The following is a 24,933-nucleotide window of genomic DNA, read 5'->3' on the forward strand; positions in this document are numbered from 1 at the left end:
ACCTTTATACCATTGTGAAGAACCTATTGGAGATCACCGCACAGGAACTGTTTTTTTTTTTTAAGAGAAAGGAATATTATCAGAAAAATGTACTTCCATAGCTGATCACCTGACACCCTTTAAAAGACAAAATTAAGGATATGTAAAGCATGCATTAATCGTTGATTTGCAGTTAGTTTTATCCTATCAGGGAGTAATCCCCCTTTTCTTTCTCTCTCTTTTTTTTTTGTTATCATTAATCTACAATTACATGAAGAATATTATGTTTACTAGGCTCTCCCCTACACCAAGTCCCCCACAAACCCCATTACAGTCACTGTCCATCAGAATAGAAAAATGTTGTAGAATCACTACTTGTCTTCTCTGTGTTGCACAGCCCTCCCCTTTCTCCCACCCCCCACATTATGCATGCTAATCATAATATCCCCTTTCTTCTCCCCCTCCCTTATCCCTCCCTACCCACCCATCCTCCCCAGTCCCTTTCCCTTTGGTACCTGTTAGTCCATTCTTGGGTTCTGTGAGTCTGCTGCTGTTTTGTTCCTACAGTTTTTCCTTTGTTCTTATACTCCACAGATGAGTGAAATCATTTGGTATTTGTCTTTCTCCGCTTGGCTTATTTCACTGAGCATAATACCGTCTAGCTCCATCCATGTTGTTGCAAATGGTAGGATTTGTTTTCTTCTTATGGCTGAATAATATTCCATTGTGTATATGTACCACATCTTCTTTATCCATTCATCTACTGATGGACACTTAGGTTGCTTCCAATTCTTGGCTATTGTAAATAGTGCTGCAATAAACATAGGGGTGCATCTGTCTTTCTCAAACTGGAGTGCTGCATTCTTAGGGTAAATTCCTAGGAGTGGAATTCCTGGGTCAAATCCAAGTCTATTTTGAGCATTTTGAGGAACCTCCATACTGCTTTCCACAGTGGTTGAACTAATTTACATTCCCATCAGCAGTGTAGGAGGGTTCCCCTTTCTCCACAACCTCACCAACATTTATTGTTGTTTGTCTTTTGGATGGTAGCCATCCTTACTGGTGTGAGGTGATATCTCATTGTGGTTTTAATTTGCATTTCTCTGATAACTAGCGATGTGGAACATCTTTTCATGTGTCTGTTGGCCATCTGAACTTCTTTTTTGGAGAACTGTCTGTTCAATTCCTCTGCCCATTTTTTAATTGATTATTTGTTTTTTGTTTGTTGAGGTGGGTGAGCTCTTTATATATTTTGGATGTCAAGCCTTTATCATATCTGTCATTTACAAATATATTCTCCCATACTGTAGGGTACCTTTTCTATTGATGGTGTCTTTTGCTGTACAGAAGCTTTTCAGCTTAATATAGTCCCACTTGTTCATTTTTGCTTTTGTTTTCCTTGCCCGGGGAGATATATTCAAGAAGAGGTCACTCATGTTTATGTCTAAGAGATTTTTGCCTATGTTTTTTTCTAAGAGTTTTATGGTTTCATGACTTACATTGAGGTCTTTGATCCATTTTAAGTTTACTTTTGTATATGGGGTTAGACAATGGTCCAGTTTCATCCTCCTACATGTAGTTGTCCAGTTTTGCCAGCACCATCTGTTGAAGAGACTGTCATTTCCCCATTGTATGGCCATGGCTCCTTTATCAAATATTAATTGACCATATATGTTTGGGTTAATGTTTGGAGTCTCTATTCTGTTCCACTGGTCTGTGGCTCTGTTCTTGTGCCAGTACCAAATTGTCTTGATTACTGTGGCTTTGTAGTAGAGCTTGAAGTTGGGGAGCAAGATCCCCCCCCAACTTTATTCTTCTTTCTCAGGATTGCTTTGGCTATTCGGGGTCTTTGGTGTTTCCATATGAATTTTTGAAGTATTTGTTCCAATTCGTTGAAGAATGTTGCTGGTAATTTGATAGGGATTACATCAAATCTGTATATTGCTTTGGGCAGGATGGCCATTTTGACGATATTAATTCTTCCTAGCCAAGAGCATGGGATGAGTTTCCATTTGTTACTGTCCCCTTTAATTTCTCTTAAGAGTGACTTGTAGTTTTCAGGGTATAGGTCTTTCACTTCTTTGGTTAGGTTTATTCCTAGGTATTTTATTTTTTTTGATGCAATTGTGAATGGAGTTGTTTTCCTGATTTCTCTTTCTGTTGGTTCATTGTTAGTGTATAGAAAAGCCACAGATTTCTGTGTGTTGATTTTGTATCCTGCAACTTTGCTGTATTCCGATATCAGTTCTAGTAGTTTTGGAGTGGAGTCTTTAGGGTTTTTTATGTACAATATCATGTCATCTGCAAATAGTGACAGTTTAACTTCTTCTTTACCAATCTGGATTCCTTGTATTTCTTTGTTTTGTCTAATTGCCATGGCTAGGACCTCCAGTACTATGTTAAATAACAGTGGGGAGAGTGGGCATCCCTGTGTTGTTCCCGATCTCAGAGGAAAAGCTTTCAGCTTCTCGCTGTTCAGTATGATGTTGGTTGTGGGTTTATCGTATATGGCCTTTATTATGTTGAGGTACTTGTCCTCTATACCTATTTTGCTGAGAGTTTTTATCATGAATGGATGTTGAATTTTGTCAAATGCTTTTTCAGCATCTATGGAGATGATCATGTGGTTTTTGTCCTTCTTTTTGTTGATGTGGTGGATGATGTTGATGGATTTTCGAATGTTGTACCATCCTTGCATCCCTGGGATGAATCCTACTTGGTCATGGTGTATGATCCTTTTGATATATTTTTGAATTCGGTTTGCTAATATTTTATTGAGTATTTTTGCATCTACATTCATCAGGGATGTTGGTCTGTAATTTTCTTCTTTGGTGGGGTCTTTGCCTGGTTTTGGTATTAGGGTGATGTTGGCTTCATAGAATGAGTTTGGGAGTATTCCCTCCTCTTCTATTTTTTGGAAAACTTTAAGGAGAATGGGTATTATTGAGTTTTAATTTTTTAATTGATATATATCCAGATAGTCAAGATAACCAGGGCACAAACTCATAGTGACTAAATTATCAGTTACTCTGAATCATCGAATCTGTGTGTAGGATTGAGTTGAATCTTTATGACAAAACTAACTGTTACTTTGATTTTCTAGGACTGACGACTTTGTCTCTGGTATTCTGAGCACTAGTGTTTATGGGCTCAAATCACACTTGAGAGAAAGGAATTTCTGCTCCTTGAACTTTATCTAAAGTTCTCTGAAACTGAAAAGAGTTCAAGATACGGTTGATTCTTTGAAGGAGTCTAGCTAGAATATAAAGCATGAACATCAGTTTCATAAAAATTTAGAAATGAAGTCACTCTAACACTAATGACATAAAGGCATGTCACAGCCACCAAGCTGTGTAAATGTCTTCTTTGTAGTGTAACCCTTATCCAGTATCTGAGCAGCTGCTGAATTTGTCAGGTTATAAACCACTTGGTTAGATCTCTCACACCATGAAATGCCTTCATGCCACACAGCCACCAACAAGAATACATCTTGTACTTGATGCCTTTGCAACTGTTCATTCTTGAGTCATTCCATGCAATATCTCTGAGGTTAGGTAGGTTAATTGTTGTTTTATGGTCACATGGCTGATTAGGTAGTAAATCCAGAATTGAGTACTAGACTTACTGTTTTCTAATAATTACTATTTACTGAGTCCCTTCTCTAACCTAGCACAAGTGCATTTTCTCCAGTCCTTAAATATTTCCATCAAGGTAGGTCTTATTATCTCTTATTTTACATACATGAAATGATTTTACATACATATTTTACATACGTTGAAAATGAGGCCCAGAAAGGTGAAATGATTTGATAAAATTATGTAGGTTGTAACAGAATGAAGATTCACACTCTTTCAGTCTCCACAGCTATGCTTTTCCTACTAGACAGTGTTAACTGAAACATGAGGATAACGCTAGGTGTTGCAGATTTATGAGTAGTAACATGAATAAGAGATGGGTAGTTGTAATCTGTAAAAAGTACTGTGGGGACTGGATTTTGCCCAATATTTAATAGTTCAGATATGAGTTGGTGTTCTGCAGTTGGGCTGCTCTGAGTTTTTCATTCTGCCAAGTGTTCAATGTTAAAACACATCTCTCTGCTAAGCCCTCCTCAGGCCTTGGCGCCCTTGCTGTAAAGGCAGGTGGTCTGAAGAAAGGCTCCCTCCAGGTTGTTGCACACCATACACAACACATAACAGTGTGAGACAACTGTCAGTTCCTTCCTTCCCTTCTTCCCCCACCCTCCAGAAAGCTGGGCCCCAGATGGAAGAGCTGGAAATGTGTCAACTGTTCTCTGAAGGGCAATGAGAAAACACTGTCAAGAAGAAAAAGGCAAACGCAGCAGCTCATTAGTTCACTAATCAGACAGGAAGACCATCAGTTTCACAAAGAAAATGTCCTGGACAGAGCGATGGGAAGGGCTGGCAGAGTGTTGCCCACATGGCTCTCAGAGAGCTGCACATATTTGTCAGGAGATTTGTAAATTGAGGGCATTGCTTCCTTGATTGACTTTATGTATTCATTATATCTCTTCCCCAAATGCAGCCACTGCAAACTGAAGCATAAAAATAGTATTTGGGGGTTTTCCCCTTATTAGAAGGTGCCCACAAATACAAGAAGATGTGCTTTATTGCCAGTGTCATAAATGCTCTTGTGTGTATTGCGTTGACAGCTATGATCTCACAGAAAGAAATCTGTGATTTAACATTCTCATTTGAACCTTTGGTATCCATTCTTGTACTTTAAATTGAATTTAGCATTTTTTGGAGGGTTAAACGTGGTACTTAAGTGAAAAGCTTGGAATTACTGAGAACATCATAGCTCAATTTAATGGTGGTTATGGTACCTCTGGCCCTATTGTTTCCTAAGTATATAACAATTTCCCTGTAATGGGAAAAAATAACCTTTTGAAGACAGTAAAATACTACTCCTCAGTATCAAGTCTTACTCATATTAGCTTAGACCTCATTCTAACATCATTAAGTTTAATCTATCACATTTCTCTTTCTGGAATTTGTTGCTGTCTGGTGTTAGGAAACAGCTGCTTACGAAAGCTGCTTTGTCCCCATGGGTGAAGTAGCCTCTGCTTTGTTTAGAATCACTTTTACTTTTTGTCTGTTTGGCACTGTGCATCATAAAAGACATTTACATATTGATGTCAGAGATGTTGAATCCACCCTGTTTTTCCTACTTAGAATAGATGAATATAAAAATTTAGTACTTAATCATTCATAGTAATTAATGTACAACTGATTATGATCCTGTTCCCGTTCCATGCAGTTGACACCTACTGATGTACATAGTTCCACATTAGCTTTTTTCTCCTACTAATTTGATTCATTTTATGAAGAGAAAAAAGAATGCAGTCGTGATAAAATGAATTTATAATCTGGTTTCTTTCTTTCTGAGCCACTGTCCTCACTGTTAACTTTCAGATCATGTCACCCATTGACCTTGCTACCTTGTTTTAGTCTCCTAGAGTTGCCATAACAAAGTACCACAAAGTAGGTGGCTTAAGACAGCAATATTCCCTCACAGTTCAGGCCAGAAGTATAAGATCAGGATATCAGCAAGGTTGATTCCCTTTTGGGACCTCAGTGGAAGAATCTATTCCATAACTGTCTCCTAGCTTCTGGTGGTTGCTGACAGTCCTTGGCATTCCTTGCCTTGTAGACGCATCACTCCATCTCTGCCTCCATTGTCACATTGCAGTCTCTGCGTAGCTACATCTGTTTTTATGTAGTCTCCTCTGTGTATGTGTTTTTTCTGCTCTTCTTAGAAGGGCATCATTCATACTGGGTTTAGAGCCTTACCCAGATAATCCAGGATGTTCTCCTCAAGATCCTTAACTAATCTTCAAAGGCCCTTTTTCCAAATAAAACATTCACAGTTCAAGGAATTAAGAGGTTCAGTAGTTCCCCTTTATGTGTGGGGGGGTACATTCCAAGACCACCAGCAGCTTCATGAAACTTCAAATAGTACTGAATGCTATTATGTACACTGTTTTTTCTTACACATGCATACCTATCATAAACTTTAGTTTATAAATTAGGCACAGTAATAAATTAACAATAACCAGTAATAATAGGATAATTATAGTATCCTGTAATTACATGAATGTGGTCTCTTTTTCAAAATATCTTATTGTATTGTCCTTACCCTTCTTTGTGTAATAACGTGAGATGATAAAATACCTACATGATGAGGTGAAATGAGGTGAATGGTGTAGGCGTTGTAACATAATGTTAGGCCACTGCTTCTGGTCAGGAGGATCGTCTGCTTGGACATGGCTGACTGGGTTGACTGAAACTAAGGAAAGTGAAATCACAAAGGGAAGACTACTGTAGATCATCTTTTTAGGGCCCACCATTCAGCTTATTAACCTAAGCATCTTCTTAACTTTTTAATCCTCTAGGAAAATACGTTGGTATTTTAGATTGTCACCAGTTTTATTATCTTACAGAAAACTGACCTTCATTCTTTTTATTCTCTACAGTTGGTCCAGAGAAAAGGGTGCCAGCAATGCCTGGATCGCCTGTGGAAGTAAAAATACAGTCAAGATCTTCACCCCCCACCATGCCACCCCTCCCACCAATAAATCCCGGAGGACCTAGGCCAGTGTCATTTACTCCTACAGCATGTGAGACCTCTTTATTACTTCTTTTTGTGGTTCAGAGAGGGTGACATTTGTATCTAAGTGACTGACTTCCTTAAGCCTTCTGCATATATTATTCAGTATTTTCAAAATGGTTATTAAGATCTGTATACATATATCAGATATATAGAATTTATACAAGTAAGAAATAACCAAATATGTTGCCTTCTGGGATAGTACTTAGCTAATTTAGGCATTTGGAAATTTAGTGGTCTAAATTTTTTTTTTCATAGCCTGGCTGGTAAGTAGTTATTTTAATTTCTTTGGCTCTAAAATGATGAATTTAAATTAATATATTGATTAATAGGCATGAAAGTGTCATAAAATTACTTAGTACTTCTAATAGTGTTCCAGGACTGTTGTTGTAAGGCTCTTTACAAAAGAGAATGATTATTGTATTAGTTTGCTTGGGTTGCTGTAACAAAATAGCACAGACTCGGTAGGTGACTTGAACAACAGAAGTTTATTTTCTCACAATTGTGAAGGATAGAAGTTCAAGGTTAAGGTGTCAGCAGATTTGGTTTCATTTGAGTCCTCTCTCCTTAGCTTGAAGACAGCCACCTTCTTCCCGTATTCTTATCTCTGCACCTTCTTCCCCTATTCTTATCTATTCCCATGTCCTTATCTCTGCACGTCCATCCATTGTCCCTGCTGCTGCTTATAAGGACGACAGTCATATTGGATTAGGGACCCCCCTTGTGAAGGCCCTGTCTCCAAATATAGTCACATTCTGTACTGGGGGGTTAGAATTTGAACATATAAATTTGTAGAGAACAGTTTAGTCTGTAAGAATTATATTAGACAATAAATATACAGTAAATTGGTCAGTCTTACTAGTTACCAAGGAAATGCAAACTAAAACCCAATGTAATACCATATACACCCACAAGAATGTTCAAAATGAGAATATCAGGTTTTTGTGAGCATGTGTGGAGTGTCTTGAACATTCATACATTTGTGTGAGAAAATTGGCAATATCTGCTATGGCTGAATTTCTACAAACTCTGTAACTCAGCAGTTTCAGTCCTACGGATACACTAAAGCAACAAAAAAAACCACCACAATTTAAAATGTAGACTTACACACGCACACACACATTTTTAATTTGAGTTCTTCTCCTGCCTCTCCATGCCCATGCTACTCCCTGTTCATGTTGATTCTTTTACAGATGTTTTAATTCATAAATAGCAGAAGACACCTGGTCACTTGCGGAGTACCTACAGCTTGTCAGGGCACTGTGCTAGGTGCCGTGTACATTTTGTTACTTAAACACCATTACATAAGCTTACACACTGTCTTTGCTCAAACAGCTATGTTTTGTGTGTTTATTGTATTAGAAGGCAAGACTTGTAAGAGGTACAGCTTAAATAAAAAGTCTGTTTCCCAAAACATGTGAAATTGTGTAAGAGTGGCAGCTGTAATGGTTAGAGTGAATGAAGTTTGATATCCTCTTCTTTAAATTCTGTTTTCTATCTCAAAATTACACGTCCTTAGATACAGGTGCTGTCTGAAAGTGAAACAGATTTAAGCTCAAGCTGTCATTCAGATTTCAAGATACAGACAATAGAGAGATGTATATGTAAATTCAGCCTTTTTTTACCTACACATGTGACTTACTTGAGGGCAGATATGTTCTTTTTCAGAAAATGTGATCACATGCTTAACTGAAGATACTGGAAAAGCCTGTCTGATCATCAGGTTGGCAGTATTATTTTAGTGGGTTGGTTCAAAAGAGGCCAAATTCTATAATGGCATTTGACTTTTAATGTGAACACAAAGAAATCGTGGATTGTTACAACTGATTTTATGGATCACTGAGGTTGAATGTTGAGCATTCTTTTCCAGTAACTCTAGTGATCTCTTTTAATGGAAGACACGGAAGAAAATTCACCCTCTTTTACTTAATCTATTAGTCTTTTATGCAGTGAATCATTCTGCAGCATTTTCCTGAACAGTTTCACTTTTTAGCCAGTCAGTGTACACAGTTCATAAAATGTAGCCATTTATAGTATACACAGATGTGTGAGATCGTGTTCATCAATAAGTGCACAGTCTATTAAGGCAGTGCAAATATACAAAGAAATAAGTATAATTTGACAACATAATGGCCACTATATCCATTTACAACAGCACAGTGAAGAGTTATTAAATCTACTAGAGATTACTGTGAAGCAGCAATGTATCAAAGAATGCTTCTTAATACAGGTGATATCTGAGCTATATAGTATGAAGAAGAGGTTGTCAAGTAAAATTTGAGTAAGTTAATCGAAAAGTAGGAACAGTGGTAGTCAGCTGACTACAGTTTGAAGGAAGAAGAGAAATGGAAGATTTTTTCATATGATTGAATGATTTGACTCTAAATTATTTTTTTATGTTTTTAGACAATTTTAACCTTCTTAGATTTTCAAACCTGGGTATGATTAAGTGGAAATCTGTTGACACCTAGGCACTAGATAACTTTATTTCTCTGCTCAGTAAAGAAGGACATTTTTACTTAATACCACCAAGAACTTAACTCTTGGGTTGTGTTCCATATTAAAACTAAGAATGATGGAAAAATAGGAAAACTGTTAATTTGTCACATGTATTATAATTTGAACAGAAATATAGAATGAGAATATCCTATGGCAGTATTAATCAAACACTGTCAAGGCAGAGAGAAACTGATGCTTATGGGCATAAATATTCAAAATGGTCAAAGAGATTTATACCTTACTGCAGGAATAGGTCATTAAACCTATAGCTTAGAAAAAACATTTCTCACATTAACACAGTTCTGTTTTCTTGTTCATATGCTTCATTCTAGTTGACTGCTTAACTTCTTTGGGACCTTAAGGTTAGGAAGGAGATGTGACATCAAAGATGAGCATGAGTGGGTGTCCAGTCATCCAGATTCATCTCATGCCATACCTATTGCAGGAAGTCTTAAAACTACCTTCCCCTGCCCATGGCATCTGTAGAGCTAGATGTCCCTTCTCTGTGCTCTTGTAGCACTCTGTACTATTCTGGTTCAACATTTCTGTGTTACTCTGTTACCTTTTTTACTTGACAGTCTGTCTCACTATATAGCAATCTTGTTGAGGGCAGAAACAGTGTCTTGTGTACTCTTCTAATATGCTTTACAAAATTCAAGTGAATAAATGAAGGACTATGTGAACAAGAAGAAATTAACAAAGATCCTTGAGTTTTGTACTTAAACTTGAGTCTTTTCTTGGGCTTTCTTTTAGTAAGCAATGGCATCAATCATTCTCCTCCTACCCTGAATGGTGCCCCATCACCACCACAGAGATTCAGCAATGGTCCTGCTTCTTCCACATCATCTGCACTAACAAATCAACAATTGCCAGCCACTTGTGGTGCTCGGCAGCTCAGCAAGTTGAAACGCTTCCTCACCACTTTGCAACAGTTTGGCAATGACATCTCACCTGAGATTGGGGAGAAGGTGCGGACTCTCGTTCTAGCGCTGGTGGTAAGTACAGTGTCACTGTCAATAGCTACCTATGTATGTGCCTCAGAACTGAAGCCAGCAAATATTTGTACACATTTCTGCATTCCAAAACCTGTGGCAACTTGGGAAAATCTATAGAGTAGATTAGTTAATATATACGTGTATAAAAATATTGAATTACGGATTTCAGTTGTGGATAAAAATGTTTAACAAAAAAACACATCTAACGGTTACTGTAGTGTTTCTTTTGGTGTTGATTCCAATAAGCAGCTTTGAACTGGTGTTAAAACTGAGTTTCAACGGGCCCCTGAGATTCAACAAAGTTAATGCAAGGTTTTGTTACTTAATATATTCAGTGTATGGTGCATTGTTTCCAAATCAGAGAGAAAAGTACTGAATTTAATTTTCAAAATAATTTGTGAAATGATAAATTTCACGGTCTCAATAAATAATACCAAAGGGAGTACATTCTTTAGGATGCAAATACAGTTTTGTTAGAATTATCAAGGCACACATAATTTTTCTTTTGGTGGTTACAGCTCAGGGACAGAGCATTTGAATGTGCATAATTTTTCTTTCTATAGTGAGTGTGGTGAGCATGTGGTATAAGGGAGTGATTTTCTGAAATTGACAGCTGGGTGGGGTTTGGCTTAGTGCATATAAGGGAGTAATGCCAGTTCCCAGTGTTTTAAATAGAATTCTTCAAGATTTACCTGCTGTAAAATCACCACGTGCTCCTGCTTGTTAGCCTTTAGATGTTATAAAGATGAATCACAGTATTAACTCTTAACGTTGTAGTTCTCAAAGTATAATCAAGGACCTGTGGGATTACCCTAAGCCCTTGAAGTCCAGGAGGTCACAATTATTTTCAGAAGAATACAAAGATATGAATTGCCTTTCACTCTTACTCATCATGAGTGTACAGTGGAATTCCTAACATCTGTATGATAATAGGCTGTCACAAGGCATTAAATGCTGAAGCTGGTAGGAGAATTGAGCTGTCTTATATTAAGCTGGGTATTAAAGAGTTGCAAAACTGTAGCACCAGTGTCATTCTTATTACTGCATTTTGGGGGAAAATATAATTTTGAAATCAGTAAATAACGAATATTTTTCAAATTCTCAATCTTAATTTCTGGTATGGTGATTACTCATATATGTAACACATTTAAATAAATACAATTCAGTGGTATTAAGTATATTTTATTATTGTGCAACCATCACCACTATCAGCCTCCAGAGCTCTTTTCCTCTTGCAAAAATGAAACTCTTGCCGTTAAACAATTCCCCGTCCCTCCTCCCCTTAGCTCCCATCAAATACCATTCTACTAGACTACTCTCTAGGTACCTCATATTAGTGTAATCATACAGTATTTGTCTTTTTATTTATTTATATATATTTTTTGTAGATAATTATTTTTTATTGAAGGGTAGTTGACACACAGTATTACATGAGTTTCAGGTGTACAACACAGTGATTCAATATTTATATACATGATAATTCTAGGTACCTGCTATTACCAAACCAAGTTGTTACAATATTTTGACTATATTCCTTATGCTATACATTACATCCCGGTTACTTCTTTATTTTACAATTGGAAGTGTGTACTTTTTTTTTTGAGGGCTAATAAATACATTTGATTGATCAAATGGTTGTTAACAACAATAAAATTCTGTATAGGGGAGTCAATGCTCAATGCACAATCATTAATCCACCCCAAGCCTAATTTTTGTCAGTCTCCAATCTTCTGAAGCATAACGAACAAGTTCTTACACGGAGAACAAATTCTTACATAGTGAATAAGTTACATGGTGAACAGTACAAGGGCGGTCATCACAGAAACTTTCAGTTTTGCTCATGCATTATGAACTATAAACAGTTCAAATATGAATACTCATTTGATTTTTATACTTGATTTATATGTGGATACCATATTCTCTCTATATTATTATTATTTTTAATAAAATGCTGAAGTGGTAGGTAGATACAAGATAAAGGTAGAAAACACAGTTTAGTGTTGTAAGAGAGCAAATGTAGATGATCAGGTGTGTGCCTGTAGACTATGTGTTAATCCAAGCTAGACAAGGGCAATAAAACATCCACGTATGCAGAAGATTTCTCTCAGAACAGGGGGGGTGAGGTTCTAATCCTCACCTCTGTTGATCCCCAATTTCTCACCTGATGGCCCCCCTGCGACTGTGCCTGTCTTAGGTTGTTCCTCCCTTGAGGAATCTTATCCGTCTCTGGCTAACCAGTCATCTTGCGGGGCCATACATGGAAATGTAAAGTTGGTAAGTGAGAGAGAAGCCTTATTGTTCGAAAAGGTTAGCTTTTTACTTCTTTGCATATTTATGCCCTGTGGCTTCTATGCCCAGCATTTGTCTTGAGGTATCTTTACCACTGGGAAGAATTATGATACTCAGTAAATTTGAAATGAGGGACGAATTCTATTTAAGGGTTGTAATTAGGAAGGAAGAAGAAAAGCCATAGAAGTAGCAGGCGGAAGAAAACATGGGAAGATTGATTATTTCTTTGACGTATCTTCTTGTAGAGTAACTTCAGCATGTATAGGTTTTAAACTACTAATTAAATTGCACACACACATTAACATAATAGGAGTATAGTTACATAACCAAAGCATACTTGTAATTACCAGCCATCTCCAGTGAAACCAAGAAAACCAGTTAGGCACCTTAGGCATTTGTGAAAACTTATCTATGATATGGTGGATATTGTCCAACTGAACTTGAACAGTCTGAGAGAAATCAGACAAATTAAAACAATCCATTCCTGGGGACTGTTCACATCCCATATGTTCCTTTAACAGTAAATAGTCTGTAGTTGTAAGATTTTGGAGTGCTACAATTTGCACTTCTCCTAATTCTTGGTTGAGTTCCAACAGTACAGATCCAGTCAAATTTTTTGTTTTACTGTATGCACAGGCCAGCTTAGCTATCTCCTTCTTCATTCCCATGGCAAGTCCAGGAACTGGTGGGATGAGTGCATCTACACCTGTAGCAGTGCGTGGATCTTTGTTGGGGTTTTTTGATGATCATCTTCTGGCATGAGTCTTCCAGAGAGTGCTGATGTTGGAAGTTCTTTTTTATATCATATCTTAGTTGATTTTCGGGGTAGCCAAATTAGGATTTGATACTCTGTATAAACACAAACAGGCCCTTTGCCTACACTTTTATATGCCCTTTATACCCTTGTGTAGAACTCATTGGAGGTTACCACACAGGAACTGCCCTTTTTTTTTTTGTTATCATTAATCTACACTTACGTGATGAATATTATGTTTACTAGACTCTCCCCTATACCAGGTCCCCCCTATAAACCCCTTTATAGTCACTGTCCATCAGCATAGCAAAATGTTGTAGAATCACCTACTTGCCTTCTCTGTGTTGTACAGCCCTCCCCTTTCTCCCACCCCCCCATGCATGCTAATCTTAATACCCCCCTTCTTCTTCCCCCCACATCCCTCCCTACCCACCCATCCTCCCCAGTCCCTTTCCCTTTGGTACCTGTTAGTCCATTCTTGAGTTCTGTGATTCTGCTGCTGTTTTGTTCCTTAAGTTTTTCCTTTGTAGTTATATTCCACAGATGAGTGACATCATTTTGTATTTCTCTTTCTCCGCTTGGCTTATTTCACTGAGCATAATACCCTCCAGCTCCATCCATGTTGCTGTAAATGGTAGGATTTGCCCTTTTCTTATGGCTGAGTAGTATTCCATTGTGTATATATACCACATCTTCTTTATCCATTCATCTATCGATGGACATTTAGGTTGCTTCCAATTCTTGGCTATTGTGAATAGTGCTGCGATAAACATAGGGGTGCCTTGGTCTTTCTCAAACTTGATTGCTGCATTCTTAGGGTAAATTCCTAGGAGTGCAATTCCTGGGTCAAATGGTAAGTCTGTTTTGAGCATTTTGATGTACCTCCATACTGCTTTCCACAATGGTTGAACTAATTTACATTCCCATCAGCAGTGTAGGAGGGTTCCCCTTTCTCCACAGCCTCGCCAACATTTGTTGTAGTTTGTCTTTTGGATGGCAGCCATCCTTACTGGTGTGAGGTGATACCTCATTGTAGTTTTAATTTGCATTTCTCTGATAATTAGCGATGTGGAGCATCTTTTCATGTGTCTGTTGGCCATCTGTATTTCTGTTTTGGAGAACTGTCTGTTCAGTTCCTCTGCCCATTTTTTAATTGGGTTGTTTGTTTTTTGTTTGTTGAGGCGTGTGAGCTCTTTATATATTCTGGACGTCAAGCCTTTATCGGATGTGTCATTTTCAAATATATTCTCCATACTGTAGGGTTCCTTTTTGTTCTATTGATGGTGTCTTTTGCTGTACAGAAGCTTTTCAGCTTAATATAGTCCCACTTACTCATTTTTGCTGTTGTTTTCCTTGCCCGGGGAAATATGTTCAAGAAGAGGTCACTTATGTTTATGTCTAAGAGGTTTTTGCCTATGTTTTCTTCCAAGAGTTTAATGGTTTCATGACTTACATTCAGGTCTTTGATCCATTTTGAGTTTACTTTTGTATATGGGGTTAGACAATGGTCCAGTTTCATCCTCGTACATGTAGCTGTCCAGTTTTGCCAGCACCATCTGTTGAAGAGACTGTCATTTCGCCATTGTATGTCCATTGCTCCTTTATCAAATATTAATTGACCATATATGTCTGGGTTAATGTCTGGATTCTCTAGTCCGTTCCATTGGTCTGTGGCTCTGTTCTTGTGCCAGTACCGAATTGTCTTGATTACTATGGCTTTATAGTAGAGCTTGAAGTTGGGGAGTGAGATCCCCCCTACTTTATTCTTCTTTCTCAGGATTGCTTTGGCTATTCGGGGTCTTTGGTGTTTCCATATGAATTTTTGAATTATTTGTTCCAGTTCATTGAAGAATATTGCTGGTAGTTTCATAGGGATTGCATCAAATCTGTATATTGCTTTAGGCAGGATGGCCATTTTGACGATATTAATTCTTCCTAGCCACGAGCATGGGATGAGTTTCCATCTGTTAGTGTCCCCTTTAATTTCTCTTAAGAGTGACTTGTAGTTTTCAGAGTATAAGTCTTTCACTTCTTCGGTTAGGTTTATTCCTAGGTATTTTATTTTTTTTGATGCAATTGTGAATGGAGTTGTTTTCCTGATTTCTCTTTCTGTTGGTTCATTGTTAGTGTATAGAAAAGCCACAGATTTCTGTGTGTTGATTTTGTATCCTGCAACTTTGCTGTATTCCGATATCAGTTCTAGTAGTTTTGGGGTGGAGTCTTTAGGGTTTTTTATGTACAGTATCATGTCATCTGCAAATAGTGACAGTTTAACTTCTTCTTTACCAATCTGGATTCCTTGTATTTCTTTGTTTTGTCTGATTGCCGTGGCTAGGACCTCCAGTACTATATTAAATAACAGTTGGGAGAGTGGGCATCCCTGTCTACTTCCCCATCTCCAAGGAAATGCTTTCAGCTTCTCGCTGTTCAATATAATGTTGGCTGTCGCTTTATCATAGATGGCCTTTATTATGTTGAGGTACTTGCCCTCTATTCCCATTTTGCTAAGAGTTTTTATCATGAATGGACGTTGAACTTTGTCAAATGCTTTTTCAGCATCTATGGAGATGATCATGTGGTTTTTGTCTTTCTTTTTGTTGATGTGGTGGATGATGTTGATGGACTTTAAAATGTTGTACCATCCTTGCATCCCTGGGATGAGTCCCACTTGGTCATGGTGTACGATGGTTTTGATGTATTTTTGAATTCGGTTTGCTAATATTTTGTTCGGTATTTTTGCATCTATGTTCATCAGGGATATTGGTGTGTAGTTTTCTTTTTTGGTGGGGTCTTTGCCTGGTTTTGGTATTAGGGTGATGTTAGCTTCATAGAATGAGTTTGGGAGTTCCCCTCCTCTTCTATTTTTTTGGAAAACATTAAGAAAAATTGGTACTATGTCTTCCCTGTATGTCTGATAAAATTCTGAGGTAAATCCATCTGGCCCTGGGGTTTTGTTCTTTGGTAGTTTTTTGATTACCGCTTCAATTTCGTTGCTGGTAATTGGTCTGTTTAGATTTTCTGTTTCTTTCTGGGTCAGTCTTGGAAGGTTGTATTATTCTAGGAAGTTGTCCATTTCTTCTAGGTTTCCCAGCTTGTTAGCATATAGGTTTTCATAGTATTCTCTAATAATTCTTTGTATTTCTGCGGGGTCCGTCGTGATTTTTCCTTTCTCGTTTCTGATACTGTTGATTTGTGTTGACTCTCTTTTCCTCTTAATAAGTCTGGCTAGAGGCTTATCTATTTTGTTTATTTTCTCGAAGAACCAGCTCTTGGTTTCATTAATTTTTGCTATTGTTTTATTCTTCTCAATTTTATTTATTTCTTCTCTGATCTTTATTGTGTCCCTCCTTCTGCTGACCTTAGGCCTCATTTGTTCTTCTTTTTCCAATTTCGATAATTGTGACATTAGACCATGCATTTGGGATTGTTCTTTTTTAAATATGCTTGGATTGCTATATACTTTCCTCTTAAGACTGCTTTTGCTGTGTCCCACAGATGTTGGGGCTTAGTGTTGTTGTTGTCATTTGTTTCCATATATTGCTGGATCTCCATTTTGATTTGGTCATTGATTCATTGATTATTTAGGAGCGTGTTGTTAAGCCTCCATGTGTTTGTGAGCCTTTTTACTTTCTTTGTACAGTTTATTTCTAGTTTTATGCCTTTGTGGTCTGAAAAGTTGGTTGGTAGGATTTCAATCTTTTGGAATTTTCTGAGGCTCTTTTTGTGGCCTAGTATGTGGTCTATTCTGGAGAATGTTCCATGTGCACTTGAGAAGAATGTATATCCCGCTGCTTTTGGATGTAGAGTTCTATAGATGTCTATTAGGTTCATCTGCTCTACTGTGTTGTTCAGTGCTTCCTTGTCCTTACTTATTTTCTGCCTGGTGGATCTATCCTTTGGGGTGAGTGGTGTGTTGAAGTCTCCTAGAATGAATGCATTGTAGTCTATTTCCCCCTTTAGTTCTGTTAGTATTTGTTTCACATATGCTGGTGGTCCTGTGTTGGGTGCATATATATTTAGAATGGTTATATCCTCTTGTTGGACTGAGCCCTTTATCATTATGTAGTGTCCTTCTTTATCTCTTGTTACTTTCTTTGTTTTGAAGTCTATTTTGTCTGATATTAGTACTGCAACCCCTGCTTTCCTCTCGTTGTTGTTTGCCTGAAATATATTTTTTTCCATCCCTTGACTTTTAGTCTGTACATGTCTTTGGGTTTGAGGTGAATTTCTTGTAAGCAGCATATAGATGGGTCTTGCTTTTTTATCCATTCTGTTACTCTGTGTCTTTTGATTGGTGCATTGAGTCCATTAACATTTATGGTGACTATTGAAAGATATGTACTTATTGCCATTGCAGGCTTTAAATTCGTGGTTACCAAAGGTTCAAGGTTAGCCTCTTTAGTATCTTACTGCCTAACTTAGCTCGCTTATTGAGCTGTTATATACACTGTTTGGAGATTCTTTTCTTCTCTCCCTTCTTATTCCTCCTCCTCCATTCTTCATATGTTGGGTGTTTTGTGCTGTGCTCTTTCTAGGAGTGCTCCCATCTAGAGCAGTCCCTGTAAGATGTTCTGTAGAGGTGGTTTGTGGAAAGCAAATTCCCTCAGCTTTTGTTTGTCTGGGAATTGTTTAATCCCACCATCATATTTAAATGATAGTCGTGCTGTATACAGTATCCTTGGTTCAAGGCCCTTCTGTTTCATTGCATTAAATATATCATGCCATTCTCTTCTGGCCTGTAGGGTTTCTGTTGAGAAGTCTGATGTTAGCCTGATGGGTTTTCCTTTGTAGGTGACCTTTTTCTCTGTAGCTGCCTTTAAAACTCTTTCCTTGTCCTTGATCTTTGCCATTTTAATTATTATGTGTCTTGGTGTTGTCCTCCTTGGATCCTTTCTGTTGGGGGTTCTGTGTATTTCCGTGGTCTGTTCGATTATTTCCTCCCCCAGTTTGGGGAAGTTTTCAGCAATTATTTCTTCCAAGATACTTTCCATCCCTTTTCCTCTCTTCTTCTTCTGGTACCCCTATAATACGGATATTGTTCCTTTTGGTTGGTCACACAGTTCTCTTAAGATTGTTTCATTCCTGGAGATCCTTTTGTCTCTCTCTATGTCAGCTTCTATGCATTCCTGTTCTCTGGTTCCAATTCCATCAGTGGCCTCTTGCATCCTATCCATTCTGCTTATAAACCCTTCCAGAGTTTGTTTCATTTCTGTAATCTCCTTTCTGGCATCTGTGATCTCCCTCCGGACTTCATCCCATATCTTTTGCGTATTTCTCTGCATCTCCGTCAACATGTTTATGATTTTTATTTTGAATTCTTTGTCAGGAAGACTGGTTAGGTCTGTCTCCTTCTCTGGTGTTGTCTCTGTGATCTTTGTCTGCCTGTAGCTTTGCCTTTTCATGGTGATAGGAGTAGTTTGCAGAGCTGGAACGAGTGACGCCTGGAAGAACTTCCCTTCTTGTTGGTTTGTGGCCTTCCTCTCCTGGGGGAACAGCGACCTCTAGTGGCTTGTGCTGGGTAGCTGCGCACAGACAGGGCTTCTGTTTCCTGCCCGGCTGCTATGGAGTTTATCTCCGCTGTTGATGTGGGCGTGGCCTGGCTTGGGCCTCTGCTCCAAAGTGGTGGAGTCGTGTTGGAGGGGGAGCGGCTGGGAGGCTATTTATCTCCTTAAGGTTACTCCCTGCTCCCTGCAGCCCAGGGGATTAGGGTGCCCAGAGATCCCCAGATTCCCTACCTCTGGATTAAGTGTCCCACCCTGCCCCTTTAAGACTTCCAAAAAGCACCCGCCCAAACAAAACAACGACCCAACGACCACAAAAAAAAAAAAAAATTAAAAATTTATAAGTTAAATAAATAAATAAAAATGGCCGCTCGTTCATCTTTATTCTCTGGCGCCAGCCTCAGGCATCTGCTCACCGGTCTTGCTGCCCTTTTTCCCTAGTATTGGGGTTCATATCCCTTTAAGACTTCTAAGAAGCGCTTGCCAAAACAAAACAGAAAAAGGGAAAAAAATGGCCGCTCGCTTTTCTTATGTCCTCCGGCACCAGGCCTCCGGTACCCGCTCACCGTTCTTGCTGCCCTATTTCCCTAGTATCCAGGGCCCCGCGCACGCACTGTGTCTGCACTCGGGTCCGTATGGTTGGGGCTGGGTGTTCAGCAGTCCTGGGCTCCGTCTCCCTCCTGCTGTGCCTATTCTCCCTCCGGTAGCTGGGGGGAGGGGTGCTCAGGTCCCACTGGGCCGGGGCTTGTATCTTACCCCCTTCGCGAGGCGTTGGGTTCTCTCAGGTGTGGATGTGATCTGGATGTTGTCCTGTGTCCTCTGGTCTTTTTTCTAGGAAGAGTTGTCTTTGTTCTATTTTCATAGCTATATGTGATTTTGGGAGGAGATTTCCGCTGCTCTACTCACGCCGACATCTTGGCTCAAGTCAGCATTTGTCTTTGTGGTTAACTTATTTCACTTAATGTAATGCCCTTAAGGTTTATCCATGTTATAGCATGTCAGAATTTTCTACTTTTTTATGATTGAATAATAATTAAAATGGAATATTAATACATTTTATTTATCGATCTGTAGACTTTTGATGTGCTTCCATCTTCTTGATTAGAGAAAGTTTTATATCAGTTTCCTACAAAGATATAAAAGATTATGTCTATATATATACATATATATATATATTGGCCAAGTTCCTGGATACCAGCCAGTGTCCCAACCTTACAAGTAGGCTTTTCAAAGGCTACCAGTTTTAGACCTGCTCGGGGCCTCTACAAATAATATTGCTGTGAGCATTCTTATATATGTGTGCAAGCATTGCATTAAATACTGGAATTGATTTCATAGGGTATACATATATACAAAATTTTTTTATTAAGGTATTATTGATATACACTCTAACACATTCACCCCTGTTGTCGTGTCCCCTCCACACCCCATTGGAGTCACTGCCCATCAGTGTAGTGAGATGCCACAGTCACTATTTGCCTTCTCTGTGCTATACTGTCTTCCCCCTGATCCCCCCCACACCATGTGTGCCAATCATAATACCCCTGAATCCCCTTCTCCCCCCCTCCTCCTCCCCTTTGGTAACCGCTAGTCCCTTCTTGTAGTCTGTGAGTCTGTTGCTGTTTTTTGTTCCTTCAGTTTTGCTTCGTTATTATACTCCACAAATGAGGGAAGTTGTTTGGTACTTGTCTTTCTTCACCTGGCTTATTTCACTGAGCATAATACCCTCTACCTCCTTCCATGTTTTTGCAAATGGTAGGATTTGTTTTCTTATGGCTGAATAGTATTCCATTGTGTATATGTACCACATTTTCTTTATCCATTCATTTAATGATGAACACTTATTCTGCTTCCATATCTTAACTATAGTAAATAGTGCTGCAATAAACATAGGGGTACATATGTCTTTTGAATCTGATAAATTATATTCTTTGGGTAAATTCCTAGGAGTGGAATTCCCGGGTCAAATAGTATTTCTATTTTTAGTTTTTTGAGGAACCTCCATATTGCTTTACATAATGGTTGAATTAGCTTACATTCCCACCAGCAGTGTAGGAGGGTTCCCCTTTTTCCACATCCTCACCAACATTTGTTGTTGGTGGTCTTTTGGATGTTGGCCATTCTAACTGGTGTGAGGTGATATCTCATTGTGGTTTTAATTTGCATTTCTCTGATGATTAGCGATGTGGAGCATCTTTTCATGTGCCTGTTGGCCATCTGAATTTCTTCTTTAGGAAAGTGTCTGTTCAGACCCTCTGCCTATTTTTTAATTGGCTTATTTGCTTTTTTGTTTGTTGAGGTGCGTGAGCTCTTTGCATATTTTGGATGTCAACCCCTTATCAGGTATGTCATTTATGAATATATTCTCCCTTACTGTAGGATGCCTTTTTGTTCTACTGATGGTGTCCTTTGGTGTACAGAAGCTTTTTAGTTTAATATAGTCCCATTTGATCATGTTTGCTTTTGTTTCCCTTGCCGGGGGAGATGTGTTCATGAAGAAGTTGCTCATGTTTATATTCAAAAGAGTTTTGCCTATGTTTTCTTCTAGGAGTTTTATGGTGTCATGACTTAGATTCAGGTCTTTGATCCATTTTGAGTTTACTTTTTTGTATGGAGTTAGACAGTAATCTAGTTTCATTCTCGTACATGTAGCTGTCCAGTTTTCCCAACATCAGCCGTTGAAGAGGCTGTCATTTCCCCATTGTATATCCGTGGCTCCTTTATCATATATTAATTGACCATATATGCATGGGTTAATATCTGGACTCTATTCTGTTCCACTGGTCTGTGGGTCTATTCTTATGCTAGTACCAAATTGCCTTGATTACTGTGGCTTTGTAGTAGAGCTTGAGGTTGGGAAGCGAGATCCCCCTGCTTTATTCTTCCTTCTCAGGATTGCTTTGGCTATTCAGGGTCTTTTGTGGTTCCATATGAATTTTAGAACTATTTGTTCCAGTTCATTGAAGAATGCTATTGGTATTTTGATAGGGATTGCATTGACTCTCTAGATTGCTTTGGGCAGGATGGCCATTTTGACGTTATTAATTCTTCCTAGCCAAGAGCATGGGATGAGTTTCCATTTATTACTGTCCTCTTTAATTTCTCTTAAGAGTGTTTTGTAGTTTTCAGGATATAGGTCTTTCACTTACTTGGTTAGGTTTATTCCTAGGTATTTTATTCTTTTTGATGCAATTGTGAATGGAATTGTTTTCCTAATTTCTCTTTCTGCTAATTCATCGTTAGAGTATAAGAATGAAGCAGATTTCTGTGTATTAATTTTGTATCCTGTAATTTTGCTGAATTCTCATATTAGTTCTAGTAGATTTGGAGTGGATTCTTTAGGGTTTGTTATGTACAATATCATGTCATCTGCAAACAGTGACAGTTTGACTTCTTTCTTACCAATATGATGCCTTTTATTTATTTATTTGTGTTGTCTGATTGCCGTGGCTAGGACCTCCAGAACTATGTTGAATAAAAGTGGAGAGAGTGGGCATCCTTGTCTTGTTCCTGATCTTAAAGGAAAAGCTTTCAGCTTCTCACTGTTAAGTATGATGTTGGCTATGCGTTTGTCATATCTGGCCTTTATTATGTTGAGGCACTTGCCCTCTATACCTATTTTGTTGAGAGTTTTTATCATGAATGGATATTGAATTTCGTCTAATGCTTTTTCCGCATCTATTGAGATGATCGTGTGGTTTTGGTTGTTATAAAGAAAAAACAGGAATTTCTTTAATTTGATAGTTATATTTCTGTAAATAAAAAGCCTATAGGAAGCCTCATGCTTAATGGTGAAATTTTGAAAGCTTTCCTTCTGATATTTGGAGCCAGAAAAAAGTGCCTCTTCTATTTAGTGTAATCCTAAACATTCTAGCTTATTAGCAAATAACGTACACAAGAATTGAAGAGAGTTTACTACTTATGCAAAAATGGTTAAAATATGCCAACCACTCTTGGAGGGCCTATATAAGTAGAACAGTCATTCCACATGTAGGAAACTTCATTAACCAAGTTGAAAAAGCCGCACAGTTAGGTAGCAGGAGTTTAGTTCACCTGCGTGCATTCTATTCTTCGGTATATAAGAAGTAAAGTGCTGGTAGTCCCTAGTTACCAGGAAGCAGGCTTAGAGAATTTACATTGCTAGGTAAAGGGAAATGTTTTGTATTTTGTCCACTTAATTGGAGAATACACATTCTGGAGGATAGTTTGGCAACGTTTTAGGCACCTTAAACCAAGCAGTTCTTTGATTCACCAGTTTCTCTCCTTGGAAAGCATTCTAATGAAAGAAAATATGCAGCAAGATAATCAGTTTAACATTATTTGTAATGCCAAAAAAAAATTGAAACCAGCTAAAGGGCCTGACTAAATTAGAATACATCAGTTAAATGGAATATAGTGCAGTCATTAAATATCAAATTTGGTTCAGAGGCACTACAGAAAGGTATACTGCTGACAAACAGAAAAAAAGGTGGATGTTATATAGTAAACAAAAATAAGACACTGGAAGATGGAGAAAATAAGGCAGATTGGCTAGTGACCTTGGAACCCAAGGAAGTACGTAAGTAACAGTAAGTTCTTTAGGTTTGGTTTTTCATCACATATCCCTGGAAACGCTTATGAGCACAAATCAAAAACAAACAAACAAAACCGTTTTTTCTAGCCAAAGGACCAGGAAAGAAGAAACCAAGCAAGATAGAAAACTTTTAGATGATCACACTACTGTAGCCAAACACCTCAGAAAAAAACTGCTGTAATGGGTACCCTGCTCCCTCCAATCAGAAGCCCATCAAGTACCCAACCTCCCACCCCTTGTAAGCAGTAATGAGCGTCTTCTTCCCTCTCTAAATCAACAGAGATTGAGTGGGATTATACACCACCTGACAGCCTCAAGGAGTCTCCTTTGCCTAGTGGCACAGTGTCAGAGGAGGCCTCCAAAACAGAAGATGGAGACCAGATCTGGAGTTTTACAACGTAAGACCCAAAATGTCCAAGATATGATAGAAAAGTGCTTTTCGTACCAAGAACCAGGATCATCTCAACTGAAATGAGAAAAGATAGCCAGTAGACATAAACTAAGCTGACACAGATGTTGGACTTAATTGACAAAGATTTTAAAGCAGCCATCATAAGTATGCCTAAATAAGCAATTACCAACACAAATAAAAAAATAACAAAGGCTTTACAGGGAAATAGAAGATAAAGAGAAGAGCTAAGTGGAAATTTTAGAACAAAAAAACACAAGAAGAAAATTTAAAAAGTGATGAACTCAACAGTAGAATGGAGAGGACTGGAAAACAGTCAGTGAACTTGAACCTAGAACAAGAGAAAAACTACCTAATCTGAACAACAGAGAGAAAATGACTTTAAAAAATTAAGAAACAGATCATCAGAGACTTGAAGGAGTATAGTAGAGAGGAGAAAGAACATGGGGCTGAAATAAAGGTTGAATTGCCCCACATTGGACAAAAGATCTAAACCTACAGATATTAAAAAGCTGAGCAGACCTCAAAAAATATACTTCGTCCATCCCCATCCCCACCTCCCAAAAAAGGGCAAAAAAATCTCAAAATCAATGAGGGAGAAACAACTTGACTAATGGAAAAAATTCCAGTGGCAGTGGATTTCTCATCAGTAACCAGGGAAGCCAGAAGGAAGTGGCACATTTTTCATGTGCTGGAAGAAAAGAACTGTCAACCCAGGATCATCCATCTTAATGTGTCTTTTTGGAATGAGAGATGGAGGGATCAAAATATTTTCAGATAAAGTAAAACTAAGAGAATTTGTCTCCAGCAGACCTATGCTTTTAGAAGAATGGCTAAAGGAATTTCCTGATATAGAAAATGATAAAAGAAGGATTGAAATACCAAGATAGATGAGAGAAAAACGGAAGGAATTAAAATAGGCACAACATATTTTGAGTTTTCTAAGTTATGCTTAGTGTTTGAAGCAAAAATTCTAGTATTGTCTGACGTGGTTTTTAGTATGTATAAAGTAAATATTTAAGATAGTTATAAACCAGGAGGCTAAAGGTAGATAAGGTTTCTACATCTGTATCTTAATTGCTGTGGTGATTACATGAGTATATACATGTGGTAAAATGATAACAGAACTAGACACATATTTTACCAATGTTCCCTAGTTTTGCTACTACACAATAGTTACATAAATGTAACCATTGGGGGAACTTGGGTACAGGGTATATGGGAACCTATCCTATTTTTGCTCCCTATGGTTATAACTTTAATTATCTTTAAATTTTAAAAGATTAAAAAAATATTTAGTCTGGTGA

The 24,933-nt window shown here is 38.1% G+C and overlaps 1 protein-coding gene across 5 annotated transcripts in view; it reads left to right on the forward strand.

Moving 5' to 3' along the window:
• CBFA2T2 (CBFA2/RUNX1 partner transcriptional co-repressor 2) overlaps nucleotides 1–24,933 on the forward strand; it is a 179,465-nt gene that overhangs the window by 112,250 nt on the left and 42,282 nt on the right. For all 5 annotated transcript variants that reach the window (XR_008997934.1, XM_036902540.2, XM_036902541.2 and 2 more), the window contains exons 2-3: nucleotides 6,473–6,616; nucleotides 9,859–10,100. Coding sequence is in view for 4 of the 5 variants with exons in the window: in XM_036902540.2 (XP_036758435.1) it covers nucleotides 6,473–6,616; nucleotides 9,859–10,100 (386 nt within the window). In the remaining variant the exon portion in view is untranslated. The remainder of the gene's footprint in view (nucleotides 1–6,472; nucleotides 6,617–9,858; nucleotides 10,101–24,933) is intronic.

This window comes from Manis pentadactyla, chromosome 5, assembly GCF_030020395.1.
Source record: "Manis pentadactyla isolate mManPen7 chromosome 5, mManPen7.hap1, whole genome shotgun sequence".
Classification (NCBI taxonomy): Eukaryota; Metazoa; Chordata; class Mammalia; order Pholidota; family Manidae; genus Manis; species Manis pentadactyla.